The 25,299-nt window shown below is 33.0% G+C and overlaps 1 protein-coding gene across 5 annotated transcripts in view; it reads left to right on the top strand.

The window, feature by feature from the left end:
- The first annotated feature begins 4,760 nt into the window (after nucleotides 1-4,760).
- LOC148616366 (dixin-like) overlaps nucleotides 4,761-25,299 on the top strand; it is a 33,549-nt gene continuing 13,010 nt past the window's right edge. Inside the window, exons 1-5 of one of the 5 annotated variants that reach the window (XM_088583317.1) lie at nucleotides 4,761-5,372; nucleotides 14,245-14,374; nucleotides 15,577-15,702; nucleotides 18,973-19,109; nucleotides 21,061-21,158. In XM_088583317.1, the coding sequence (XP_088439443.1) occupies nucleotides 4,941-5,372; nucleotides 14,245-14,374; nucleotides 15,577-15,702; nucleotides 18,973-19,109; nucleotides 21,061-21,158 (923 nt within the window). In that variant the 5' untranslated portion in view covers nucleotides 4,761-4,940. Of the gene's footprint in view, nucleotides 5,373-9,586; nucleotides 10,171-14,244; nucleotides 14,375-15,576; nucleotides 15,703-18,972; nucleotides 19,110-20,048; nucleotides 20,115-21,060; nucleotides 21,159-25,299 lie in introns of those variants that run through there. The other 4 variants (XM_088583316.1, XM_088583320.1, XM_088583318.1 and 1 more) reach the window with 4 other exon arrangements.

Here is a 25,299-nt window from a genome sequence, read left to right as displayed (position 1 = left end):
ATCTACCCATCAGGGTATGTTTGTTTTGTTTGTTTGTTGGGGTTTAACGTCCGAGCAGCAATATTTCAGCTATATTCAGACGATGAACATGAAATGAAAAAAAAGGATGGGACACAAGGATAATAGGGTCGACAAATTTTGATTGCCACTGGAAAAAGGAGGGATGGGTAAGGTCGGGCAATTAAGCCTCCTGTGGCGGAGCGCAAAGGTTCCTACTCCTATCGAATACCACAGCAGGGTTCTTTAACGTGCGAGGAACGTGGCATCTTTCCCAACACGATGCACCACTATGGTTTGCGGTCAGGTTTTCCGTATTATAGCCTGACAACCCCAGCATGTAACACGCCAGGGGTACCCCATTCAACCACCTGGGGCACACATCCCAGTTGCTCTGTGGGCAGAGCGCCTAGTCCCCGGCTAGGTTTCTGAGCACTATTTAGTCGCCTTATACGACAAGCTTAGCGCTGCTGCAGGCCTATTCTTTTAACACCCGGACCTGCACGAGGCATCAGGGTATGTAAGTCTCGTCATGTGACCCCGTGATTTCACGAGAATGGGTCCTGGTCGTCCATTCAAAAGCATGGAGATAAGTCATTTAGAGAGCGTTGAGTTCAGTGTTAAGGGCAAAACATCTTTTTGTGTAAAAATATCGATAAAAATGCCAAATATATACTTCTACATGATAAAGGTATCAAGAAAAAAAACATAAAATAGAAGATTTTGCATTGTTATACAGCGTTTCGAGTACCCGGAAGTAAACACTTAAAAGCAGGCCGGTTTTCGGTTTTAAATACGTTCTACATCGGAAATTCCGGTAAAGAAAAGGAAACCACAACGAGACTTACAAACCCTATTTAAAACTGACGACTTTTGGTCATTTTTTTTTCAGAATTCATTTACGCGAGTATGGCAGAAAGTAAAAAAAGTATAATGTGATGAGTACATTTGCGCGACTTTTACTAAATCACCCTGTTGGCCAAATGAGTAGAGGTTTTAAAATAGTTTATGAACTGATTTTCCAACCAGGCTTTTGCTACATACTCTTTTTTTTCAAAGTGAGAAATTATCAAACGAGTGATCGGATAAAAATTTATGAATCTTCTATACTACACTATAGACTGTTCATTTATACTATTGTACGATTTTATAAATATGACATTATCATGGCTATAAGCGCAACAATTACTATCCTTAAAAAAAGATAGCCGACGATGTAAAATTTGTTCTCTTTACTTATAATTTTCTACATTCTATTCAGGAAATAACACATGGCACGCAATTTCAATTTCCGGTACAGTTTTTTTCCGGACGCCACTAAGTTATCAGTATGTGTCCAATCGAGAAACAGATTCGCCATCAGTCGACATGCGTTTCCTTGGAAGAGCGTCTTTAAGGTCAAAGGGTAAAAAGCAAAACTATACCAGGGGCGTAGCTGCCTATACGCAAATACACAGTTGGGTACTTTCGGAAAAAGCTACAACAAAAAAAAAAAAACACATTTTAGATGAAATAAAGGTTATTCATCACATATGCATACCATGAACGTAGTATAGGCTCGGAAAAACTGGCTCCAAAATCGTTAAAATTCAGGAGTTTCCCTCAGGGCTTTGCATTGCCGGACTCACTGGGGGCCTTGAGCGACCCCCCACAAGACCCCTCGCCGTAATTTTGCGTACAACTAAAACAGGCCTAGCTACGCCCCTGTATACCGACTGCGTCGGAAAAAGTTGTAAAATTTTGTTATGGTAGCGGTTATGTGCGCATACTCATGCAGAAAAAGATCAGCAAATAGAAGTACACAAGTGGTACAAATCAAATACCTACTATCTACGGAAGGGGAACAGGGGGTGGGGATGCGGAGGTTAAGGGGATGGGCATGTATGATTGAATGGGAGGGGCCGGAGGCAGTGGTTGAAGGGGCGGGAACTGGGAGTCAAAAATACGGAAAGCGGTGATTATGGTTGGGAACAAAAAATCGGGGAAAAATGAAAGGTGTCGGGCTGTGTAATAGTGAAGCGGGGAAGAAGAACCCTCCTGTCCACCCACTCATCAATTGAAACCTATTAAACAGAATGTATTTGAATTGACGAAGACAAGAATATTTCATTTTGCTAGGCAATAACCCCGACCATAGCGACAATGTTAATTTGTGACTATATATTCTCATTAAATTCAATACGCCCTAAAATGTTCTGATGATCCTTATACAAACAATGTGTTCACTTTTTAATGACGGTATTTATGTATTTCAGTTGGTATGATAGACCAAAGTTTCCCGCCAAATGCCGAATACTTAGTAGCATACTATAAAACTTCCGCTAAAATCTTCGTTCCCTTGATACGATTGCGTACTCTTTCTTAACCATGATGATCCGAATAGTTTCAATTACCCGTGTCCGGATTAAGGTTACAGACGACTAATGCCACTTCCCATAGGCTTCAATTTTAATTTCACTAAGTGCAATGAGTTGTGCAGCTTCTACCTTAAATTTAACCTAAAGAAGACTATAATCACCTGAAGGTACCAGTATCGTATTGCATATCCCTGAGCAGGTGTACGTCAAAACATGGATGCCATAAAAATATAGTGCATTTTCTTTTTGCCTCTCTACAAACTAATGTTTTGTCAAAAGACATGAACAATGACTTAAAAAATAGAGCAAACATCACACTGTAAGATGAAGAACTTTTTTAAAAGAAAATCTAACATAATATCATAAAAATGTTCCACTGAAAAGGTTGGTTAGGTGAGTGCAAAACGAAAGTGAAAGTAGGGAAAATGGCTATTTATAGTTCAAGACTACTTTTCTGTCCAATCTTCGTGGACTCACCCTATTTTCTTTGCAGGAAATTATTTTTTCACATGTCCTTAGAAATGCTACATAAGTGAAAGTTTTATTGAATCAATTTACATATTTTTTAAAAAATCCTAAAAATATGCACTTCACTATAGAAGTCTATGGGAAAATTAATACGATACTGAGACCTGAAAGCTGCATGTGTACACTAATAGCCCTGAAAATATTATGTGGGGTTTACTACCTTGCAGTGCGACACCGGCTCTTAGAAGACAATGAGCTTAAAATAGAATGGGAATTCCCCTACATTTAAAAAAAAGGCGTCTTCATGCAGAATTTACTCATAAAAATATTTAATTCAGTAAGTTACAGTGACCATTTTATGTAGAAATAAAGGAAATATAATTCCCTGCCAAACACAAGCTCACTTGTGCAGATTTGATGTGCACTTTTTCCACAGCAACATAACACAAGTGCACTAAAACTTGAGTAAGACTTTTTTGCGTACGTTCTGAAAGCTCATTGGTTGAACTGGTGGTATGTAACCTTAACTGGCAATGGCTACAGATATAGATATCGGGGTCCTGATAATATATATGACATATATAAAGTCAATTATAATGAGCCTGTGTTTGAATTGGAAACTGGGTAATATTACATAAATTCAACGCTAACCGATCATTTCATCTTTTAATGTAAACGTCCCGTCCTCATACAAGCAAAAAAAAAAAAAAAGAAAAAAAAAAAGAAAAAAAAAAAAAACACGTTGAGACGTGTATGATATCTTTAAAAAGAGTTACGTTGTACATAGCGATTTTTGTGTCGCTTATGATATTGATTGACAAGGGAACAAGATTAGGAACCAGATTAAACAACAGGCAATGAATATTCATACATGTAGATATTGGGGCCCTGCTCGTGCATATGACCTATATATAGTCTTGTAACGGCCACCTGTGTCTGAATCGGAAACTGGGTAATGTTCAATGCTAACCAATCATTTCATGTAGACTTCCCGTTCTCATACAAGCAAGAAACACACGTACAACACACATGTATGATATTTAAGAGGATAATTTTTATCTAGTATGAAGCTACAACTATGACGCTATGGCGGTAAACACGGCACAGATCTGCAACACCACGTGGAGTATAAATATATAATCATGCAAATCATATGCGATTACATCCTCCCAGTAGACTCAAAACCCTGACTTGGGAAGATGATGCGAATATGAAGTACTGAAAATACGAGTGCAAGAAGTCACTAACAATATTAACGACTTAAAAAATAGGTTGAGTGAAAAATTAGATTTTATTCTATTTTGAAATGTCATAGTTGCTAGTTCGTGTTTCATTTTTCAATTTCATATAATTATACCACATATATTCGAAACCTTCTACAAATACCTATCAAACATTTCCTCTTGATTGTCGTATAGATATAACACATTGACACTCTGTGTTAGTAAACACCCCTTTTTATACGTACTGAATGCAAACCTATTGTTTTGAATGACAAGTCAATAAAATTGAGTAAACATTTACAAAAGGAAAGATCAAAATTACAAAAGGACACGAAATATCATTGTTCCTTTAACAAATTATAAAAATATATCACTACAGGGTAGTCTTCATTAGAGAGTTCTGTTTTGAAATCAATCTCTTTTCCACCTGAATAAATTCTTTGTTATTGCTTGACAATAAGAAGCTTACATGTCTCTAACTAATCCATACAATTATGAATAACATGTTGATATTTTTTTTATCAATTTGACACTTCCATTGTTAAAGATATAAATGGGTAATAAAATAAATAAATGTGAGCATAAAATTAGAAAAAATGTCATTTTTTGACTAGCATAACATTTTATTTTAATTGCGAATATCCCATTGTGATCCTCACTTTATTGATACTATCGCTTTATTTACTCTAACACAGTTGATTTCCGACCCACGACGACTTGCCGATACATTTTCAATTGTGACGTCCTGCACAAATTATCAGAGATCATCTCATTTTAATCACTATTCTGACCCATTGCAAGTGTCGTATATCTAGCGCTACATGCCACACATTTCTATTGGTTTGTCGGTTTTATTAGTCAGTGGTCAGTTCATGATGAAGGAATCATTATCAAGATGGATTTAAACGAAGTGAAAATTTCTGGTTCACAAGTCAAAGAAAAGGGAGATGTTTTCAACAACTATCATATGGAATTACAAAACGGTTCGATTAAATCGAAAAATAATGGAAAGGGAATTAATACTACTTACATACAAGGATCTACTGTGATTGTAGGAGAGAAAGGCTCATTTAGTAGTGTAGAATCACGGTTATCTCCAAGAGTAAAACAAGGAATCGAACTTAAAATTCTTAAACCGGGAATAAATAGTCATGTGAAATCCAAAACGCCGAATGTTTCAAGAACGCGAACGTCTTTGAAATCACCCTTGGTCAGCCCTTCAGCACCAGTAACGGAGCAGGATTCAGATTCATCTAGTTCAACTCTGGAAAGTTTGAAGAGTGGAAATACAACATCAGATTCTGGGAAAAATGTCACTCAAAAAAAGGCAAGAATGTTTTATCTTCTTTACAGATATTGAAACTATATAAAAGGGAAAACAAATTTTAAAAACAAATGATTAATTGGACATTGACAGTGAAAATGACTATGGGAAATGGTAGGGATGTGCACCAGAAAGATAGGGATAAAAGGGGGCTAATACCGTATGAAGAAAATTTACTTAATTTCGTTATAAGTAGGTGGTAGAAATATCATAATAAGATTCTGCATACAGATTCATGGACATACCACAGAAATTTACCTTAAATGCAATAACATTATTCGACCAAATATTTCAATGAAAAAAATGACAATACATGTGAATAAAAGTGCTTGTGTGTATTAATAGTCATGACTGACATAACTGCATGCAGATCGACAAAATCCCCCTGTACCCCAAAATTATTTTAACCATTTAATTGAATTATACATTTCAAGAGTCCAAACAATGAAATATTTGATAAATACTCCAGTAAGTAAGTTGGTATTTAAAATCAGTATTTAATCTATTGAACTATTCGATAGTTTGATTGTTAGTTGGTCGAGTTCTTTTGTGGAGAAAAATGGAAACAATTTGTTCCAAGTGATTTGTGAATTAAGTGTAATGAAAAATAAATAATATATGAAAGGATAGATGATTTAATGTTTTACATGATCTTGTATCTTGAGGGTACTCCTTCGACTTGCGTGTTGATTTTGGGTTAAATAATTAATACTCTGCTATCCGAATATATATATCGAGTAACTCAAAATTTCTGAATATTCTATATAAGTACGCTCCATTGATTGGTTTTATATCAATGCAATAACTTCTCCTTTTGTGGGCTGTTTTTTTTTTCAACAATTATCATTGTGTTTGTTGCGTTTAAATCGTTTCTTAACGACTCTACAACCCGGTGAACATTAAAATTTTACGAATAGCTTGACATGTGACACATATAACGTTGTTTAATTTCTTTCTGCTGAAAGTCAAATCGATACTATTGTTTGAAGATTAGAAATTTCAAAGTAAACAATATAATAATGGCTTTTTATTACGCTTGAAGTGTTCTAATAAATTCACATTCCTCTCTAGACCTAACGTTATGAGCAAAGAAATATTGCATGTGTTTTTTTTTTTTGCATTTAAAATGCAACTTGTCGCCTTTTTCTTTAATTTTTGCAACCGGGTCTACTGAGGTTAGATTTGTCCAATAGCGATCCCTTGGATGGCAACCCTGATTTAAAGCTTTAGCATCCGTCCTGTCAATAATAATTTGGAACTAATAGTCATAACTTTCACATTAAACGGTAGTAAGGACTTGTATGGGTAAGTTTAATTTCTGCGTCTAGTACAATTTTATCCAGAACTTTACCATTATCTACACATTACCAGAAGATTAAGCTCGTGTTCTTGTAAACATGTACCTGGACAACATGAAAATTCCATTTCTTTAATTATCTATAATTATCAGGTTGGTCAGTATAACCCCTATAATTAACTTGTCTTCGTATCGGATCAAGACATCCTTGAAATGTATGTCTTAAGACACGACACACCTGGACAGGGACAGGTGTATACACAGGTGATGAGAACATATCCTCCTTGAAGCGACGGAAACTATAAAATATTCAGCATGTTTAATGCCAGCATAACAATTTGATGTTTCAATATAATCACACTTAGAATCCTTCTGAGGTTTTGTAAAGGAGATTCCAAATAATTTGGATTCTTAGTAACAGGTCTTGTTTAGATGTGACTGATGTTTACACTATGAGATGCATGCAATATGTATGATCACGCTTTCTGATTGCCTGGATAAAAAAATGTCCGTCACCTCACAGACCAAATGAAATTTTGTAATGTCAACATTTTTGCCGATTTATTTCTGAAATGTTGATACTAAAATAAAATTATAATGAATGACTGTTAAATTTTTTCGGTCTATTCGAAATGACCTCAATGCCCGTAGTGCACACTTACTGCACACTGCAAAATAACCTGCTATATGCACCAGGTGACTGAGGTTGTTTCCTCCATAGAACGAAAAAAATATGTGTAACTGTCATTTCTTAACTATAAAAAAGATATATAAATCGATTGATTCAGTTATTTTTTTACCATTCTATATAAGAACCAGGCAAAAATTACCGAACTGATAAACTCTAGACAATAGTCAAAAGAATAGTAAAAAAATGGAAAATCCGTATAACAAATAGCAATATCAGCTGGAAACCGCCGAAATGGTCCCGATTTTGTACAGGCATTTCCGATAAACTTAGGTTTATAGCGCTATACATCAAGGACGTTAAAACCCCAGGCCAATCGAGGTGAGGGAGTTATGGGCGTACGCCCCTCCTTTTTTTTCAAAGAAAAAACCCAAAAAGCTAAATATTGTATTGAATATGGCAATTTATCATATTCATTCATTCAACATGTCATAATCTGGTTTCCTTTTATACTGATTCTTGTACTTAATTGCGCCTCCCCTTCACAAAATCCTGGATCCGCCCCTGAAACCTCGTTAAGGTAAGTAGAGTAGAAAGTGACGGTGTCGTGCAGGTAGCCTTTACTTAAGGTCTAAAAACCAACCACAGTTATCAAACATTCGCCATTCTGTTAAGCTTAGTTCAATCGAATCTATGGTGGACTATGGCAGTATCAATTTTCCAGAGTCAGACCACGATACGAGTATAACTTATGCCGATTGTCACCAACTTACACTTAGTGAACATTCTTCACTGCAATCTGTACTTCAGACCAAAATGTTCTATATAAATGTTTGACTGTCAGCAGAATCGATAGCTTTTTTGATACTGTGGTACTCTTACGTGTAACACTCACTGTCTTAACCAATGCATATTTTTTTTATTTATACGTCTTGATATATTTTTTTGCTTTTATTGTCTAGTTGGTGATAGCAGAGGACTGCTCGTTGCAACTCATATATATAAAAAAAATATCACATTAACCAATGAGTTCCTATAAAGATCCTTGCATTAACTGACGCTAGATCATTAAAGGAATGGTTGCAGTAAAAAGAATTTTAGAAAGATAACTTCCAGTTCTGAGTGATAATTTGTCAGAACAACACGTCGATCATTAAATGTGTCGCTGACATTTAAATGATCCCAACTGTGATTTTAAATATGGATGTAAATCTGTGTTGTCGATGTTTTTTTAGCTCACATCTCCAAAGGCAACTTGAACTATTGCCATCACCTGGCGTCCGTCGTCGTCACAGAACTGATGTGGGGATTATTGATCTGTCGAAAAACATGGCCGCTGTTTATAAAAATAGAATATTGCGGCCAGACATTTTGTTTTTCGCATACTTCTTCACCATTAAGTTTAGATAAATTCCGACATGTTTAAAAGTGTTCATTATGATGATATCTACCTTTGGTCAAATTTTCGTTTTGATCTGTTCAGCCGTGTTGGATTTTTTGCCCTTTTTCGACGTTTCTTTATATTTTTAATGTTATTTCATTCAAAATCTTATCCTCTGACACTACTCGACCGATTGGAACCAAACTTGGTCTGAATGTTCCTTGGGGTATTCTGCATTGAGCTGATCAGGGATTTTGAATCTTTGAAAACATGGCTTCCCGTTACTAAAAATAGAACGTAGGGGTCAGAAATTAGTTTTTCGCATATTACTTCAAACCCTTGAAAACATGGCTGCCGTTTATAAATATAGAACATAGGGGTCAGATATTATTTTTCCAAATATATCTGCTAAATCGTTAGGTTTAGCCAAATTCAGTTACTGAAATGATACTTATTATGGCCTATACAATAGTCTCCAAGGGATCAAAGTTGTCAGACGACTCTATGTAAGAGTTATTACTATTGAAAGCTGAAAAATGACGGTTTTTTTTTTTTACAGTTTTAGTCAATATCTTGAAAACTATAATACTCGATTGATAGAGATAGTGGCCATATAAGGCAAAAAATTAACCAGGTGAGCGATTCAGGCTCTTGGGAACCCCTTGTTCTTACATAGATTACTAAGGGAATTAAATTACTTTGAATGTGTTTCCGGAAATTTATCAGGTCTTTTCCCACCAGTCTTAGATATTAAACAGTTTTAATCTTCAAATTCAGCAAGCATCTGTAAATGATAATTATTTTAATTTAGATAAATTAACATTATTGTATAATTGTTATGATAGTTATTTTTAAACATTCAAATGTATGGATTCATTAAATGTTGTTTTGAAACTATAATTTAAAGATTATTCATTTAACAAGGCGCCGTCTAGCGGATACAAGTTGTTGCGAATGATTTGTTTACATTTTGCAAAATGCATGTACCCGAACTTTTAAATGTATAGGAGTGTTATGCGAATCACAGTGTTTATTTAAACCATCATCTCCCCTACATACATAACAACCGGAGTGCTTTACATGTTGTAAAAAACATATTTCGCCGTGTGTATGGATGGTCTGTAAGATCGATCGATTTTCATAGTTTGACATTTTGAATTTTTGTACTCGTAATTTGATACTCGCATGGAATATATTTTTTTGTGGTGAATTAAGTATTCATTTCTGGACGTATTTTGCAAGAATAGGAATAATTTATATTTGAAGGGCTCTTCTATCACAACAATGTAACACCATGATTGGAGTAGGACAAGAGGCAGGATGCACATTTCCTAAGAAAACTAACAATCCTTTCCTGTTGGGTGTTTAGATGAAATGTGATATTTAATGGGAAGTAATATGTGTCTTTTTTTCTAAAAGTTGTAAGTTGATAATCATGGCTTCCCCGGCAAAATCACCAGATGAAGAGGGATCAAAATCATGGATGGAGTGGAGGGTAAGATTATACTGCATGCAGTACAAGTATTTGAATATAATGTGCATTCTTCTAGTCAAAGTGTTGGTCTAGGGAAACTGCTTCAGTTTAAGTATAAAGCCTTCTCTGGAAACAACCTAGGTGTCCTCTATGAATCCAGAATTCTTGTGAAATGCATCTGGTGTCAAACATTCATGGAAAATCCTTCAGCATTCTTACATGTTAGATAAAAATACTGTTTCTCCTGCAAAAATATTCAGATCAATAAAAATACTTCAGAATCAAGTGAGTGGTAAGACAAGTTTTGACTGGTAACTTGAATTTTATACATGTACCTGGAATTGCTTGATCTAAAGACGGTGCTGTAACTATATTTGTACATGTACATGTACATTTGTAAATGTGAAAAGAAAGAAAAAACGTGAATCAAAGATATTATATGGATTTGCATAGATTAAAAATATAAATTTACTGCATGGAAGCTTTGTCGCCACCACCAACAGCCGTTCCACTCTTGAAAATTAATCGTAAATTAATCATCAGGCTCATTATTTTTTTTCCTCGTATAATGCATTAAAAAAACAGGCAGACAAACTTATCCAGGGGAATGGAGAGCAAATCAAGCTCAGTGATCCTAGACCTGCATTTTGTATATGAAATAGCAATGCTAAGTGAAAAAGATCTCCACTATTTTCACCACAAATGTACATTGTACATGTTACATGTAGCTAAAGAAATAACTATCTAGTACAGCCATTCAAGATTGGCTTTATAAATGTACATGTATGACATCTGTACTTATTTTCATAACTACATGTACATGTACACTGTAGTGTTTGAGAAAAGGAGCTGTCTCTTGATCTTCATTGCAAATGAAGATTATGACCAACTATAGAGAAGTCAATTTCTCTCCTAAACTTTTCTAATTTGAACCTTTGAAGGTCACTTTTACTTGTGGCCTCCTTACACAAACACATTTTTGACATTTATATCTGTATCAATGTACTAATGTGATAGGACTTTTGGCCTCTGTACTACATGTATGCATTTTGTCCAAAATGTCACCATCAAAACCTTGCTTCAAATGATGTGCTTCAGTACTCGGCTTATGGTCTCAATGTCATTGTTGTGAAAAGTCATTCAAAAGTAGCTTTTAGCTTTAAGTCCAAAACTACTTTATCTACATGTACATGTATCTCTGTGCTGTTACCAACTGATCAACAAAAATGTAAAGTGTTAAATATTCATTTTTATCCCTATACACCTTCACCCCCATTCTAATATTTTTTTTTATTTTGGCACATACATGTACATGTAGTACAAAATGCATATGATCAGCATATCAGATCCTTAATATTCATTGACATGGAACTTTTTCATTTAACTTTTTACCATTTAACTGCCTTTAGGAGCATACATATAATGTAGTACAGTTTACCGCATTAGGAGCATACGTATAGTGTAGTACACTTTACCGCGTCCTTTCTAGATAGAATTAAAGAAAAAGAGGACAGTCTGTGAAATACATGTACAAATATACATGTACATATATGTGTACTTGTAAATAAGTAATCACTAGACCACCAGCCCAAGACCAGTGAAAATCTTTTTGGTTGGTAAAATTATGCCAAGATATTTCTGTTTAGTGCATTATATAGCATAAATTACCAAACCAATGAATTTTTTTGTTCATTATGAGGATTGGCTAAGGGTCACAGAAGTATAGCCCTTAAGTGTATTATGGAATCTGTATGCCCATCCATTACATGCATTACAAAGTGAGGACATTGTATTCACATTTTTCATATAACAGATTTACAAAATGTACATTTAATTGTACATTTGTTAGTACATCTGCTTTCATTGTACATGTACATTTGAAAATTGTACAAATTACACATATACGGCTATTTCTTAACTTGTGTCATGATATTGTAATTAAACTACATGAAAATGAAATAAAAATGTTCAACCAAAAAGAAAGATAGTTACAATGTAATAGTGAACAAATACAACTATACAATGTAACTTTAATTTCTTTGAATAAATTCTGTGAGCCAGTTTAATCAATAGATTGGTACATCTGTATGCCTAAAATTTAAACTCATTGGAGTGCCCATGATTTATTGGGGTCTAAAATTTACTAAGAATGATGTTTAATAAGTTCAGTGGTATGAAAGATTTTTCAGAAAATAATGAGATTGATCTCTTCAGGTGTCCCGTTTTGTCAAGTCCAGGTATTGTTGGAAAGTTATTAATTATCATCTGTATGTCATGATGAAGGTAATGACCACGATGCACACCTGGTCAAAGCTGTGAAGTCTACAGCAACAGACAATACATATATTTGTCAAGTATTCTCCATAACTCTTTCTTACTGTGATGTAGTGTTCTCTTGTACAATGTAATGAAATAACATAGGACAGTAATGTGGATTTATATTAAAGTTCAAGATCAATTGAACACTCCTGATGTTAAAAGTTTTGAATGGAACCCTTAATACTTATAATCTATTTGAATATACTTATAATTCTTCAAAATATTTGCTTGTTTTGGGAAACTATAAGATTAAGTTTGAAAATGAACCAGTTCAAACCATTTCATGTAATATCAAGTATTGTAAACCAACAAAAATGAGATAACCCTTTAACCCTGAAAGTAGTTTAATGGGTTGGGAATGGAACACTAGAATCCCTAGCAATACAATGCACAGTCATTTAAATGGAGTCCCAAAATCTGAACAAAGTCTTCATACCACTGAAGGGTCAATTCAGCCTGCCATTAGTATTGAAAGTAAATTCGGCAGTTATGTTTATTTAGAAAATAAAGCTGTTTGTTCTCTATTATTGTTTGGGACAAAAGCATTTTAGTCCTTAAGGAAAAAATCCTATTGAACTATTTAAAGACTTGTTATGTTTGGTTAAAATGTGTAAATTGGGAAAGAAAGGTTGCAAGGATTTTGTGTTTTACTTTTATAAAGCAATTTAATCAAAAGAAATTGGATTAAATCAAGTAAATATTTAAAGGAATGTATTTCAAACAAGTAGCTTAATTGTATCACATAACATAAACAAGGGATTTGTAAGTGTATTTCAATGTCTAGAATTTTCCTTGTGAAAACTTTCACTTCCAATAGAAATCCTTTAACATTTTGACCTTTTCAGTGTGGTATGTGTACTTGAACATCAGTACTTGTATGACTATCTACAATGTACATGGTGAATTTTATGGAGTGCTTGTAATGTACATGTACAAGACATACTACATGTAAATGCATTTGTTAATTGAATTTCTAATAGATAATCAATCATGAATTATATTTTGTATTTTAATATTTAAAATGTGTTTAAATGATGCTACCACTACATTGTATAACAGGACATAACTGATGTTTCATTTAAGGTGGGGAGTCGTGCTGCAACATGCAGTAGTATTTAACATACCAATTATACATCTACATTTACATTGTACTGTGTACTGTACATGTAATCTTATGATTTCAAAATCATATATATTAAAATCATATCAGTATTAAAAGAAGCATTATGCATACATACTGGTACATGTAACCATAGATTTATACATCTATGATGTATTTAATAACTCTTAAGTTTTTAATTAACGATTGGTTTACTACAATTGAATCTTCCTGTAGGGTTTATTTTGATTGACCAGAGTCTCAGGGGGTATTGTTATTGATGGTATTGGCCATTGTCAGTGTTACGACCTTGATTTACGGTCTCAAATCTAAATATTGATTGCTTTGTTAATTCAATGTTTCCACATTGAGTTACATGACATATTCCATTTTTGTCTCATTTTGATTTATTTAAATCATTCAGTCTTACCATTTGAACTTTCATTGAATGCTCATAAATGGTAAGAAATATTTTAAGTCTATGTAATGGTTTTGGTTGATTAAATTGAAAGACTATGTGATGTACAAAGTGTACATGTATCAATAATTGCAATACTGCACATACATGTACATTTACCTGTAGCAAACTACATGTACATGTAAATGTACATGAAATGTTACATTTATCAGATGAGTAATACTCAGTCAGTTCATGATAATTTTTTTTATATTTTCAGCAACAGTTACAGGCCTATGTTGCATGGGTAAACTCCCAGCTAAAGAAGAAACCAGGAGTGAGACTTATTGAAGATCTACGCAATGATATGAAAGATGGTGTTGCTCTCATTGAGCTCATTGAGATAGTTGGTAAGTACAATGTACATTGTATATTGAAGTGTGAACAGTTTCAAACTAAAAAAATCACCAGAGGGGTTATTTATATGGATTTTCCTTTTTTTCTATGAATGTTGACTGCAAATTACGCTCTGTGGATTGTGAATATCTCCATAGTACATATGCTAAAAATTTCACAAAGTTCAGGATTACAGGGATCATTTCCATAGAATACGATGAAAAATATGGATTGTCATCAAGTAGTATAAAGAGGTCTGAATCACGAGTCTTAGCTCCCTATAGGTTTAGTAAGGACACACATCCTGTTAAGCTACATGTATAATAGCTCTGTAGAAAAAAAAGTTTACACAGAAGATAGAATGTACAATGTTCAATATTCTACATGTACAATTGTACAATAGTAACATTTGTGGAAAACAGATGGTTACTTGTACACGCACAACAAATGAATATGTACATTTTTTTGTACAATCATACATTACATTGTATAAGAATAGTTTAAAAATGTAGAGTCAAGTTTCAAAGACCATGATACAAATCACCAAGAGTATGCTACATGTACATTTAAGATTAATTATAACTTTTTAATATTATTTGTTTTTTTTTTATAAAAAAAATGTTGTTTTTGGAACAACTTAAACTGTGAACAGTCATCTCCAGTGCATGATATCTCCAGTGCATGATCATTTCAATTTGCGATATGTGTATATCTTTTTTTGTTTCTCTTTATTTTTCTACCCCTACCAAAAACTTAGAGGGGCTCATGTAGATTTTCAATAGCTATATATGCACTCATTATTGCATCCTTTGTGCTTTAAGGTTTAGTTGCACAATATCAAGTTATCATAAAATTTTGTACATATGAAAATGTATACATACATATACATGTACTTTGTCTTGACAATTTTAAATATTATGTGTGTGTTTCAGGAAAGGACTAAGTAGTGTTTTATGGTATCCTGTTACATTTGTTTCGGTTCTATATTATATATATGTCAGTGGCCATGGTGGTGTACATGTAGCTGCAATGTATTTCAAGAAGCCAAGGCTTCAACATGCTTGTAATAGAAACCGACCAAAATAAATCCATCTCCCTTTTCTGTGACATGAAAGGCTCCCATATTTATCTGACCATGGCTATGCATGTAATTTCAGAATGTTTAAATGCTACATGTACATGTGTACATAATATAATTTTAACACGTCTTTTTCAGGGGGTGAGACTTTGAGTGGTGTTCATTATTGTCCTTCGTCTGTCACTGAAATGAGGGAAAATATAGAGAGAATCTTACATTACATGACAACTAACAGAATCAGAATGCATCATACTAATCCAAAAGGTACATTTTAACTGATTTTGTCTATAGTGCTTAAAACCTATTGGGATATCAAAATTGCAAAAGAAGTGTGAAGCTACAAGCTGAATTTGTGTATCAAAGTCTTGTCAAGTTAGTGCACTGTTATTGCCTTTATTATTATTATTATGCATGAAAAGAACCCAAGTTAGATTTAAAACAGATGACATCTTGGCAACTTTTACACAATGTCATGTTTGTGACATTACAAGAAGTTAAATTGAATACTATTACAAAAAAAAATAAATGTACTCAGTCAATGACAGTATATCACTTGTAAATGTCCAGTCAATAAAAAGCTACAATATTTGCCTTAAATTACCTTGGAAATACATGTAAATGTAAAGCTATTTTTCTTAATGAAAGTTTCCTAATTGGTAGTCTAAGTGATGGATAACTGCAAAATCAGGGTTATATATATGTACCGTTATTCCGAATTTCCCAAATTAGGTGAGAGAAAAAAGTTGCTTATTTTCCCAGTTGAAAGATGCTGGATATTATGAAAATATGACAACAGTATCATTATTACATTTGTACTTCTCAAATTAAACAGTTGCAATATAAATTATATGAACATGTATACAAACTCATGAATGTCACCATATTCTGATCCCTTGTACTGATAGACATTCTAGAAGCTGCTGGTTTGTTGTCAATTTTTTGTGAGGAGACGGAAGTAGTGATTCTTACTTCTATGGAAAACTTTGTTATCCTCCCCAAATGTTTTGGGGGTAAGAGGAATCATCGTGGCTGACTGACTCTCTGTATATGTCTGTCTGTCTGTCTGTCTTTCCATTGCACATTGTACCTTGTAAGCACAACTCCTCTGAACTGTCAGTTAAATTTTTAAGGTGTACTTTGTACATATTTAAAATTCCTTACACTGGTAATGTTTTTTCACTCAATGATACCTTGAGATTTAAATTAATAATTATTTATTTATCTATCTGTAGGATAAAAATAATAACTGATATTATTATATAGCAATATAATTTCCCTATAGAAACATAGCAACATCAGCATGCAATAAATTTCCATATTGCACTAGTGCAAATGTAGTTAAAATTTGTGACGTTATCCATGACAAGACTAAATTGCATGTATATTGCAATACAATAAAAGGGTTATTGCATGAATACTGGAGAATATTATCCCTTGTAGAATGTATATTGCACTTGTAAACTTGTGCAATATAAAATTCTTCTCAGGATAAGTTCATGCAGTAACCAAGGCTCCAGAAATTTTGTAATTTTATCTGACTTGAGCAGACGATTGTGTCGTTCTTTTACATGTGATAACCCTAGATTCCAAACTGAATTTACTATCATAGAGCGTTTTCATCATTGGAAGAATGGAAAACAGTTTAATTTTATTTTATTTTACATTTAATGAATAATGTACATTGTTTTATACCACTTGTTATAATTTATATATAATCAATACATGTATCTGATAAAAACTATTTCAGCATCCCATTTCCCATCTAAGTATTTTTATTGTTTTGCTTTTTAAAAGTATAAATGAGTTATTTTATGATTTCCTGTTTTCAAAGTATACTTGAAACTTTTTTTATGACAGTAGTTGTAATCATGGGAAGAAATCTTAATTGCATCTTTGAAATGAAATGGAATATAAATAAGAATGTCTAATCCTGTTATGGAAGTTCTCCATTTTACCTCTTATTGGTTTGATAAGTGCTACTGTACTGTATGATGGCATGATGAAGATACAAAATTGAAGGAATATACTTCCACAGGTGGATCCAAGGGTGCTCCAGGGAAATTTGAAAATTTATGAAAATAACACATTTTTGTGTGTATATACACACATTAAAAAGTGTTTTACAAAGATTTTTAATTCCTACTGTCTCCCTTAGGTGATTCTTTGGATCTGCCATTGAATTCTCCAAATTGTATAAAAGAAAAAATAAGATTGCTCATGGGACATACATTGTATGTTCAGCATAGCTTTACAATTCATAAATAGATCCCAAGGGGAAAGGGTGGAGGAAGGACTGGACCACCTCTTATACTAAAAAAATTGCTGTAGAAAAAAACGTAAATCACTGGAGCAGGGCCTCTCTGAATCCAGTATGCACCCCCTATTTCTTTTTGGAATTTCTGGATCCCCTACTGCAATTCTTAGCCATAGAAAGATTTTTCTACATTGTAAATTGAAAATTTATTTACTTGGTACATGTATTTTATTTTTCAATAGACATCAAGTTAATGTGCCAATTTTTGATACATTGTACATCTATAATGTACATTTAAACTTCAACATAAATTATTTTGATCATAAAATATTTTTTGAATAAGTGCCATTGTTTTGTTGTTTGAATCTTTAAGACATTCTTAATGCACTTAATGTGAATACTATGAAAATGATATTTATGACTATTTTATGAGTATATATAATTTTATGTACATGTATATGGTGCTAAATTGGGTCTGTTTGTCTACCTTTAACATTGTTTACTGAAGTTCATTGCGTTCACGCCACTGTATTGCTATATTAGAGAGATACATTTTTTTTAAACACAAACACATTAACCATTATTGTCATGATTGTATGGTAACAGTTTTCAGTAGGGATATAGTACATAATAAAGCCATTTAGGACCTTATTGCCTTGCAGTGTTTGGTTTATGTTCATGAAGTAAAAGGTCAACAAAAACAAATGGCTTGAGTTATTACTTAGACTTCAGTCAATAGACTTTATAGATTTAGCAAGTTTTAACTAGTTTTATGCAACAGTACTAGCAATGACTAAAATGGTTCTCTTCATGGTTAGTTAAAGGGTTACAAACAACAAATCAAAATGTATAAACAGACATTAGTTATACAGCTATACTACTATTTGTACTTATTAAGTTTGGCTGTTAGCACTTGTAAGGTTTTTCTTACGGATTCTCTATAAAAAAACAGTGGCTATCAACTCAGTGTTCTAGGATTTTCAAAATTTTAGGTTTACATGGGAAAACTCTGAATGGATTAACTTTCCAAAACTTAACAGATCCTATAAATAATTCATGCTTTCTACTTGCCAAAGGAAAAGGGGCATACTAATCAACTTTCACTCTTCAAAATTACACTTGCCCAGGGTGACTGGAAGGTGAAATCCTAGGACACTACCAACTGTAGGTCACTTTTGTTTCTAGCAAGTACATTTTTAACTTATACAGATACACCTACAATGATGACCAAAATCATTAACAGATATAAATACAATTATGGCTATATGTTTTACTTCCAGATATTGTGGATGGTAATTTGAAGTCTATTATGAGATTAATATTAGCTTTAGCTGCTCATTTTAAACCACAGAGTGTCAAACATTCCACTCAAACCAACAACAAATCATCAAGAAATAGTATTGCTGGTATAGCACAGGTATATATTTACTGTTAAATACTACAAGAAATAGTATTGCTGGTATAGCTCAGGTATACACTTACTGTTAGGTACTACAAGAAATAGTATTGCTGGTATAGCACAGGTATACACTTACTGTTAGGTACTACAAGAAATAGTATTGCTGGTATAGCTCAGGTATACACTTACTGTTAGGTACTACAAGAAATAGTATTGCTGGTATAGCACAGGTATACACTTACTGTTAGGTACTACAAGAAATAGTATTGCTGGTATAGCTCAGGTATACACTTACTGTTAGGTACTACAAGAAATAGTATTGCTGGTATAGCTCAGGTATACACTTACTGTTAGGTACTACAAGAAATAGTATTGCTGGTATAGCACAGGTATATATTTACTGTTAGATACTACAAGAAATAGTATTGCTGGTATAGCACAGGTATACACTTACTGTTAGGTACTACAAGAAATAGTATTGCTGGTATAGCACAGGTATACACTTACTGTTAGGTACTACAAGAAATAGTATTGCTGGTATAGCTCAGGTATACACTTACTGTTAGATACTACAAAAATACATTGCTGGTATAGCACAGGTATACACTTACTGTTAGGTACTACTAGAAATAGTATTGCTGGTATAGCTCAGGTATACACTTACTGTTAGGTACTACAAGAAATAGTATTGCTGGTATAGCTCAGGTATACACTTACTGTTAGGTACTACAAGAAATAGTATTGCTGGTATAGCACAGGTATACACTTACTGTTAGGTACTACAAGAAATAGTATTGCTGGTATAGCTCAGGTATACACTTACTGTTAGATACTACAAGAAATAGTATTGCTGGTATAGCTCAGGTATACACTTACTGTTAGGTACTACAAGAAATAGTATTGCTGGTATAGCTCAGGTATACACTTACTGTTAGGTACTACAAGAAATAGTATTGCTGGTATAGCTCAGGTATGCACTTACTGTTAGGTACTACAAGAAATAGTATTGCTGGTATAGCACAGGTATATATTTACTGTTAGATACTACAAGAAATAGTATTGCTGGTATAGCTCAGGTATACATTTACTGTTAGGTACTACAAGTGAAATAAAGATTGTTGTATATTTAATTTGATACTGTTATAATTGATATCATAATCAAGGAAAACATCAATTTTCTTATTTAGGCCTAAAAATTATACGGTCTTCAGTAATCCGACTGTGATAGGACTTGGTAAAAAGACGTAAATTTTCCAGTACACCTTTTAGTTTTAAAAAATCTTGGTGATGTTATTTGAAACACAGCACTGTTTTTCTTGGCCTTAGAATACATATACGTATAAACTTGAGTATAGGTCAGACCGGCCTTTTCAGTCCAAAATTTCTGGAACCTAGCATGTACAAATGAAGGTATTGATACTGTATTACCTAACCACCTTGATAATATCTACAGTACATACATGGAGGTTCACACATGAACTTGTAATGCTTCTTCATTTGATGTTTAAATGCTATTTATTTCTTGAAACATGTTATTTTATGATACTGTACAATTATGTAACTGTACCATAGAAACAACACTGAATGATCAGTTTTATTGCTACTTTGATTGATAGTTGTATGAGTTTATATCTGCTTGGACATGTAATTATACTTTCCTTTTTACTTTACTGAAATGGTTATGTCTATATTTTTTGTTTATTTAAATGTTGCACAGGAAGGATATTTTACAATTGATAACAAATCCTATTCATCCAGTGAGCCAATTTTAATGCTCTAATTATGAAAACTATACCATACATTTAGCAGATATTGCAATATTCCGAATTTAAAGTCTATACATTTCAGAGTTTCTCCTCATGAATTTTCCGAATTAACTTGCATAATAACAATGCATATGTAAGGTATTTTATTTTTTTCATGCTACTCTAACAAATTAATTACACATGTGTATATCTAAACATTGTAGGGAGCATCAGCTGCCCTAGCAGAGGCAAGGAGGAATGCTGCTAAGGCTGGTAACAGTTTCAGGAGGAACAGATCTGCCTATAATTCTAGTGATAGAAGGTAAAGACCTATCAAATCATACATTAGAATTATGTCTGTATGCTGATGTGATTGTTTGCATTAACAGCTATGACAAAGATCTTTGATACTTACTATATTGTTTATCAGACCATTATTAACATAAATCAGGGAGGGAGGCATTTTTTTTTACTTTTTTATTGCTCCAAGAAAATAATGTGAGTGGTTCAGTTTTGATTTTGTTTCATTTACATGGCCTAATTTGTTGGTAGTAATGCACCTTTCAAAGAGGTGATGGAGGGTTTGAAAACCACAAAATTATTTAAAGTTGGCCTTCATTATAATATATTTGTAATATCGTCTGTTTTGGTCTTTATGCCACAGTGAAGGATATACTACTTTAAATTGTGTCCAAGAATGCATTTGTTCCAGTTATCATTGAATATGGAAGTGAATTTTTGATAAAAAGGAATGTAAACACATTTTCAGAAGTGATACAAGCTTGTGTAGCATGTGCTTTTATAACACACATATTTTTCTTGTCATACAAATTATAAATATGATATGATTTAGAAACGATATTTGATGACAAGCGCTACTAGAACCATAAACTCCATTGTAACTTGTAATTACTTGTTTTTACATGAAAATGCTGCTCAAATTTATAAAGAAAGGTTGTGACTCTTCATCTCTTTATTAATAACCCAAATCTATTAAATATTGATAGCATCAATAACTCTTCTGTATCCTGTCAGAAGTCAGGACTTTTGATGAAAATCTTCTAAATTAGGGTTACTGACAGGTGAAGAGGAAATCCCTTAGGCCAAATTATATGAAAAATGTCTAAAATTAGAAATCAGCTTGAATGGGATACTTAATAGAGAAACATTTGTAATCAGATATTTATTAATATCTTTTGGATTACATGGATGATCTTGTACCTTGTATTAATCAGCAATGACACTTATCTCTTGTCACCATATCAATTTACATTCAAATCACCATAAAACATAATTGATGTGAAAATGTAAATAGAATTTATCAACAACAGCAATAAAGATGTTGAGAAGAGAATTTGGAAAAGAGAAATCTAGCTTCTGTGTTGATTTGTGGGAATTTCCTCTGGCCATTGTAATGATAATGGGGTACTAGGACTGTTAAAATGATAATTTGTTCTGATAAAAAGTTGTAAAAGTACCTGAGGGTCTCACATGTCACCACAATATAAATCTCAAGTAATGAATAACAAACAAATCATAACAAAAGATGAAACTGATTCTGTGTATTGAGAGCTGAAGGATTTAGCTTTATAATAAGGTAATAAAATTGTACCTTTTTTGACAAGAGAGGATGTCTAATATCATCATTTTGATGTATTAATTATAGTACAGAGATGTATAAGGTTGATATTAGTTCTACTACTGGTCTTGTCATTTAAGGCAGTGAACTTGAAAGCTTTTAATTCTATACCAAGATACATGTACCAGTTGACTTCTAATGATTCATCTTTGATAGTCCAATTTCATGGCTTATTATTCCATTATGGTGTAAAATGATTTTATAATCTGTCAAAACCTACCTAAAATTCTTCTGTAAGAAACAAGATATTTTTCTTTTTGGTTATTATAGATATTCTTTTATACCTGTATTTCAAGCAGCTCACCTTTTTATGCAAGTTAAATGTATCAGAACATTTCATGAGATGGCCGACCTATATGCATTTATTGAATTTGATAAAATGATTTTTGATATTTATCTTCCCATTGAGTTTGAGCATGCCAATGATTATGTTTGAATATCAACTTTACTTCCTTTGAAGTTTAAATGTTGAGTCCCTTTGAAAATATTTTTGCACTTGAAAGATGAAAACTGTTAATTGAGGAAAGCATAAATATTATGTGACTGGTACTACATAATGGAGCAATTATGGTGCATTATCATTTTCTTTTCATTTATGTATTGGGTTGACTTCGATTGTAGTAAATGAATTCCATTGATACACAGAAACCTTCTCAATTAAGCCTTATACATGTATATAGAAGAAGGATATTTTTGAACCACATCATGGGCCATCGAAGGCAAGGAAAATAAGGTACAATAACTTTATTGGTTGGAAGAAATATCATAACATAGAAAGTACACTGTATCTCATGTTTAGACTTTACATCTGTAATTGTTATTTACACCAGATGGTATGCAGTTAGGAGCATCATAAATTACAGGAGTCTATGAAGTGTAAAAGATTCCCATTTAAATTAATTGACATGGAGTAATTATTGTGTTCCAGTTGAGTTGATTCTGAACATTCTCTCTGTTATAATGACTTTACAAGACAAGTGTGTGCCTTATCTGTAGGTTTCTCTGACCCACTCCAGTGATCCCAATCAGCCTCATTAATCTGTCTTGCCCCTCTTATCTACAGCTCTTATCTACAGCCCCAATACTTTGATGGGTTTAATACATGATACAGAATTCTAGAGTAGTGGTGAGTGACAAGCTAAATGCATTCCTAGAACTTTTAAAATTGTAAGATTTCTTAGATCTGAGGTTTGGAATTTTTAAAATGGATAATTAATTTGATTAAGATGTCCATTCTTGTTAGATTATTGTTAATGCTGTTGACAATGGCATTAAGGTGACGTTAACATGCCAAGTGAATAGTTTATGTCCAGTTAGAGTCATTACACTCATAAATACATGTCAAAATATATGTTAGGGTATTGTTAGATGAAGACTTGACCAAGGTGAAAAGTCTGTTGGTGGAACAGTTCAAAATTACAGCCGGGAAGGTCAGAAAGGCAGGTTGTTAATGTTCTGTTAAATCCTGAGATGATTCTGATAATATACACGACTAAGATTTGATCTGATTTCTTGATTGATTAACAGTGACAAATGTGTGCTGGTAGTTTTTGTCTTTGAAATGACAAATTAAACTGACATATATTTGAAGGTCAGAGTTCACATATGTTTACAATGTGGGAAGATATGTACATTTTATAATTTATCATGCTAATTATGGGGTTATACCTGCAATGGTTTGTAATGTTTGAATGGAAATGTGGTTTGTCGTAGCTGTATCCAGGTCTGTATTTTTTGCATATTCTAGAAATTTATATATTTTTGTCTTAGAAATTGTATTTGATGAAAATATGTTACCAAAATACATGATTAACAAGTGAAGGACTTGTGCTTAGAATTTTAATGTAAGGGTAGGTAACTGTTAATGACATTGAAGAATTATCTTCAAAAATAACAACTAAGTTTGAACTTTGACTCTTACTGCACAAGTGAATATTGAATAGAGTCTCCTGTCATATGACTTGATAAGAAAATAATGCAATTTATGTAAAAAGCAATGTCTTTTGGTTGCAATTTAGGTCTCAAAAAGTACTTGAAATACTTTCATAGAATACCTCTATTTTCCTACTCCCATAAACATGTCATCCCTTTTCTTATTGCTAACATGACCTGGGTTTTGCATATTTAAAACATGTATTTTTTAAGTGGATGCCTTAAACATTTACATGTACATGTGTAGAATAATGACCCAGATAGAATTAATTCCCCCAGCACTATGTAATGATGGTGACATTGATGTCTATAATTTATTTAGTGTAAAATAAATTGGAAGTATTTGGTTCAATGTTATTGAAGTATTTGTTTCATTTTCTATACAGTCACTGTAGAGGTATTATCAGATATGGGAGTATTGAATTACCCTGTTTAATGGTGAGAGAGTTTGAATTGTAATTGATTTCTGAAAGGACAGACCTAATAACCAAATAGGATTACCACAGTGATCATTGTCTTCAATCACAATTTTGGAAATTGTTGTTGCTGCAACTCCCATTACCCCTTTTAAATCTTTGTGGAGTGTTCTTGATCTATTAGAGATCTTTTCAAGGATGAGTTCATTTACCTGAAGGAGGCGGTGTAGTGTTTTGGACAGATGGATGAGATACTTCAGTATTTTAATGGATGATCTGACTGTCTATGGCTTTTACTATTATCTGAACCCTAAGGATAATGAGATTTCTTTAATCTGATTACATGTACCTGTATGATGTAGTGATGTACAGCATTGATAGATACATGTGTCGAGTTTGGTAAGCTTAGTAGTTTATTAATCATGTCATGCATGCACAATTAACAACTTCATGATGATCTTATGTTGTATGCATGT

The sequence above is a fragment of the Perna viridis genome, chromosome 5 (assembly GCF_037379345.1).
Source record: "Perna viridis isolate PV_CMFRI_1.1 ecotype Kerala chromosome 5, ASM3737934v1, whole genome shotgun sequence".
NCBI lineage: Eukaryota > Metazoa > Mollusca > Bivalvia > Mytilida > Mytilidae > Perna > Perna viridis.
The sequence above is the reverse complement of the archived record's forward strand: the minus strand, read 5'-3'. Positions and strand labels throughout refer to the sequence as shown.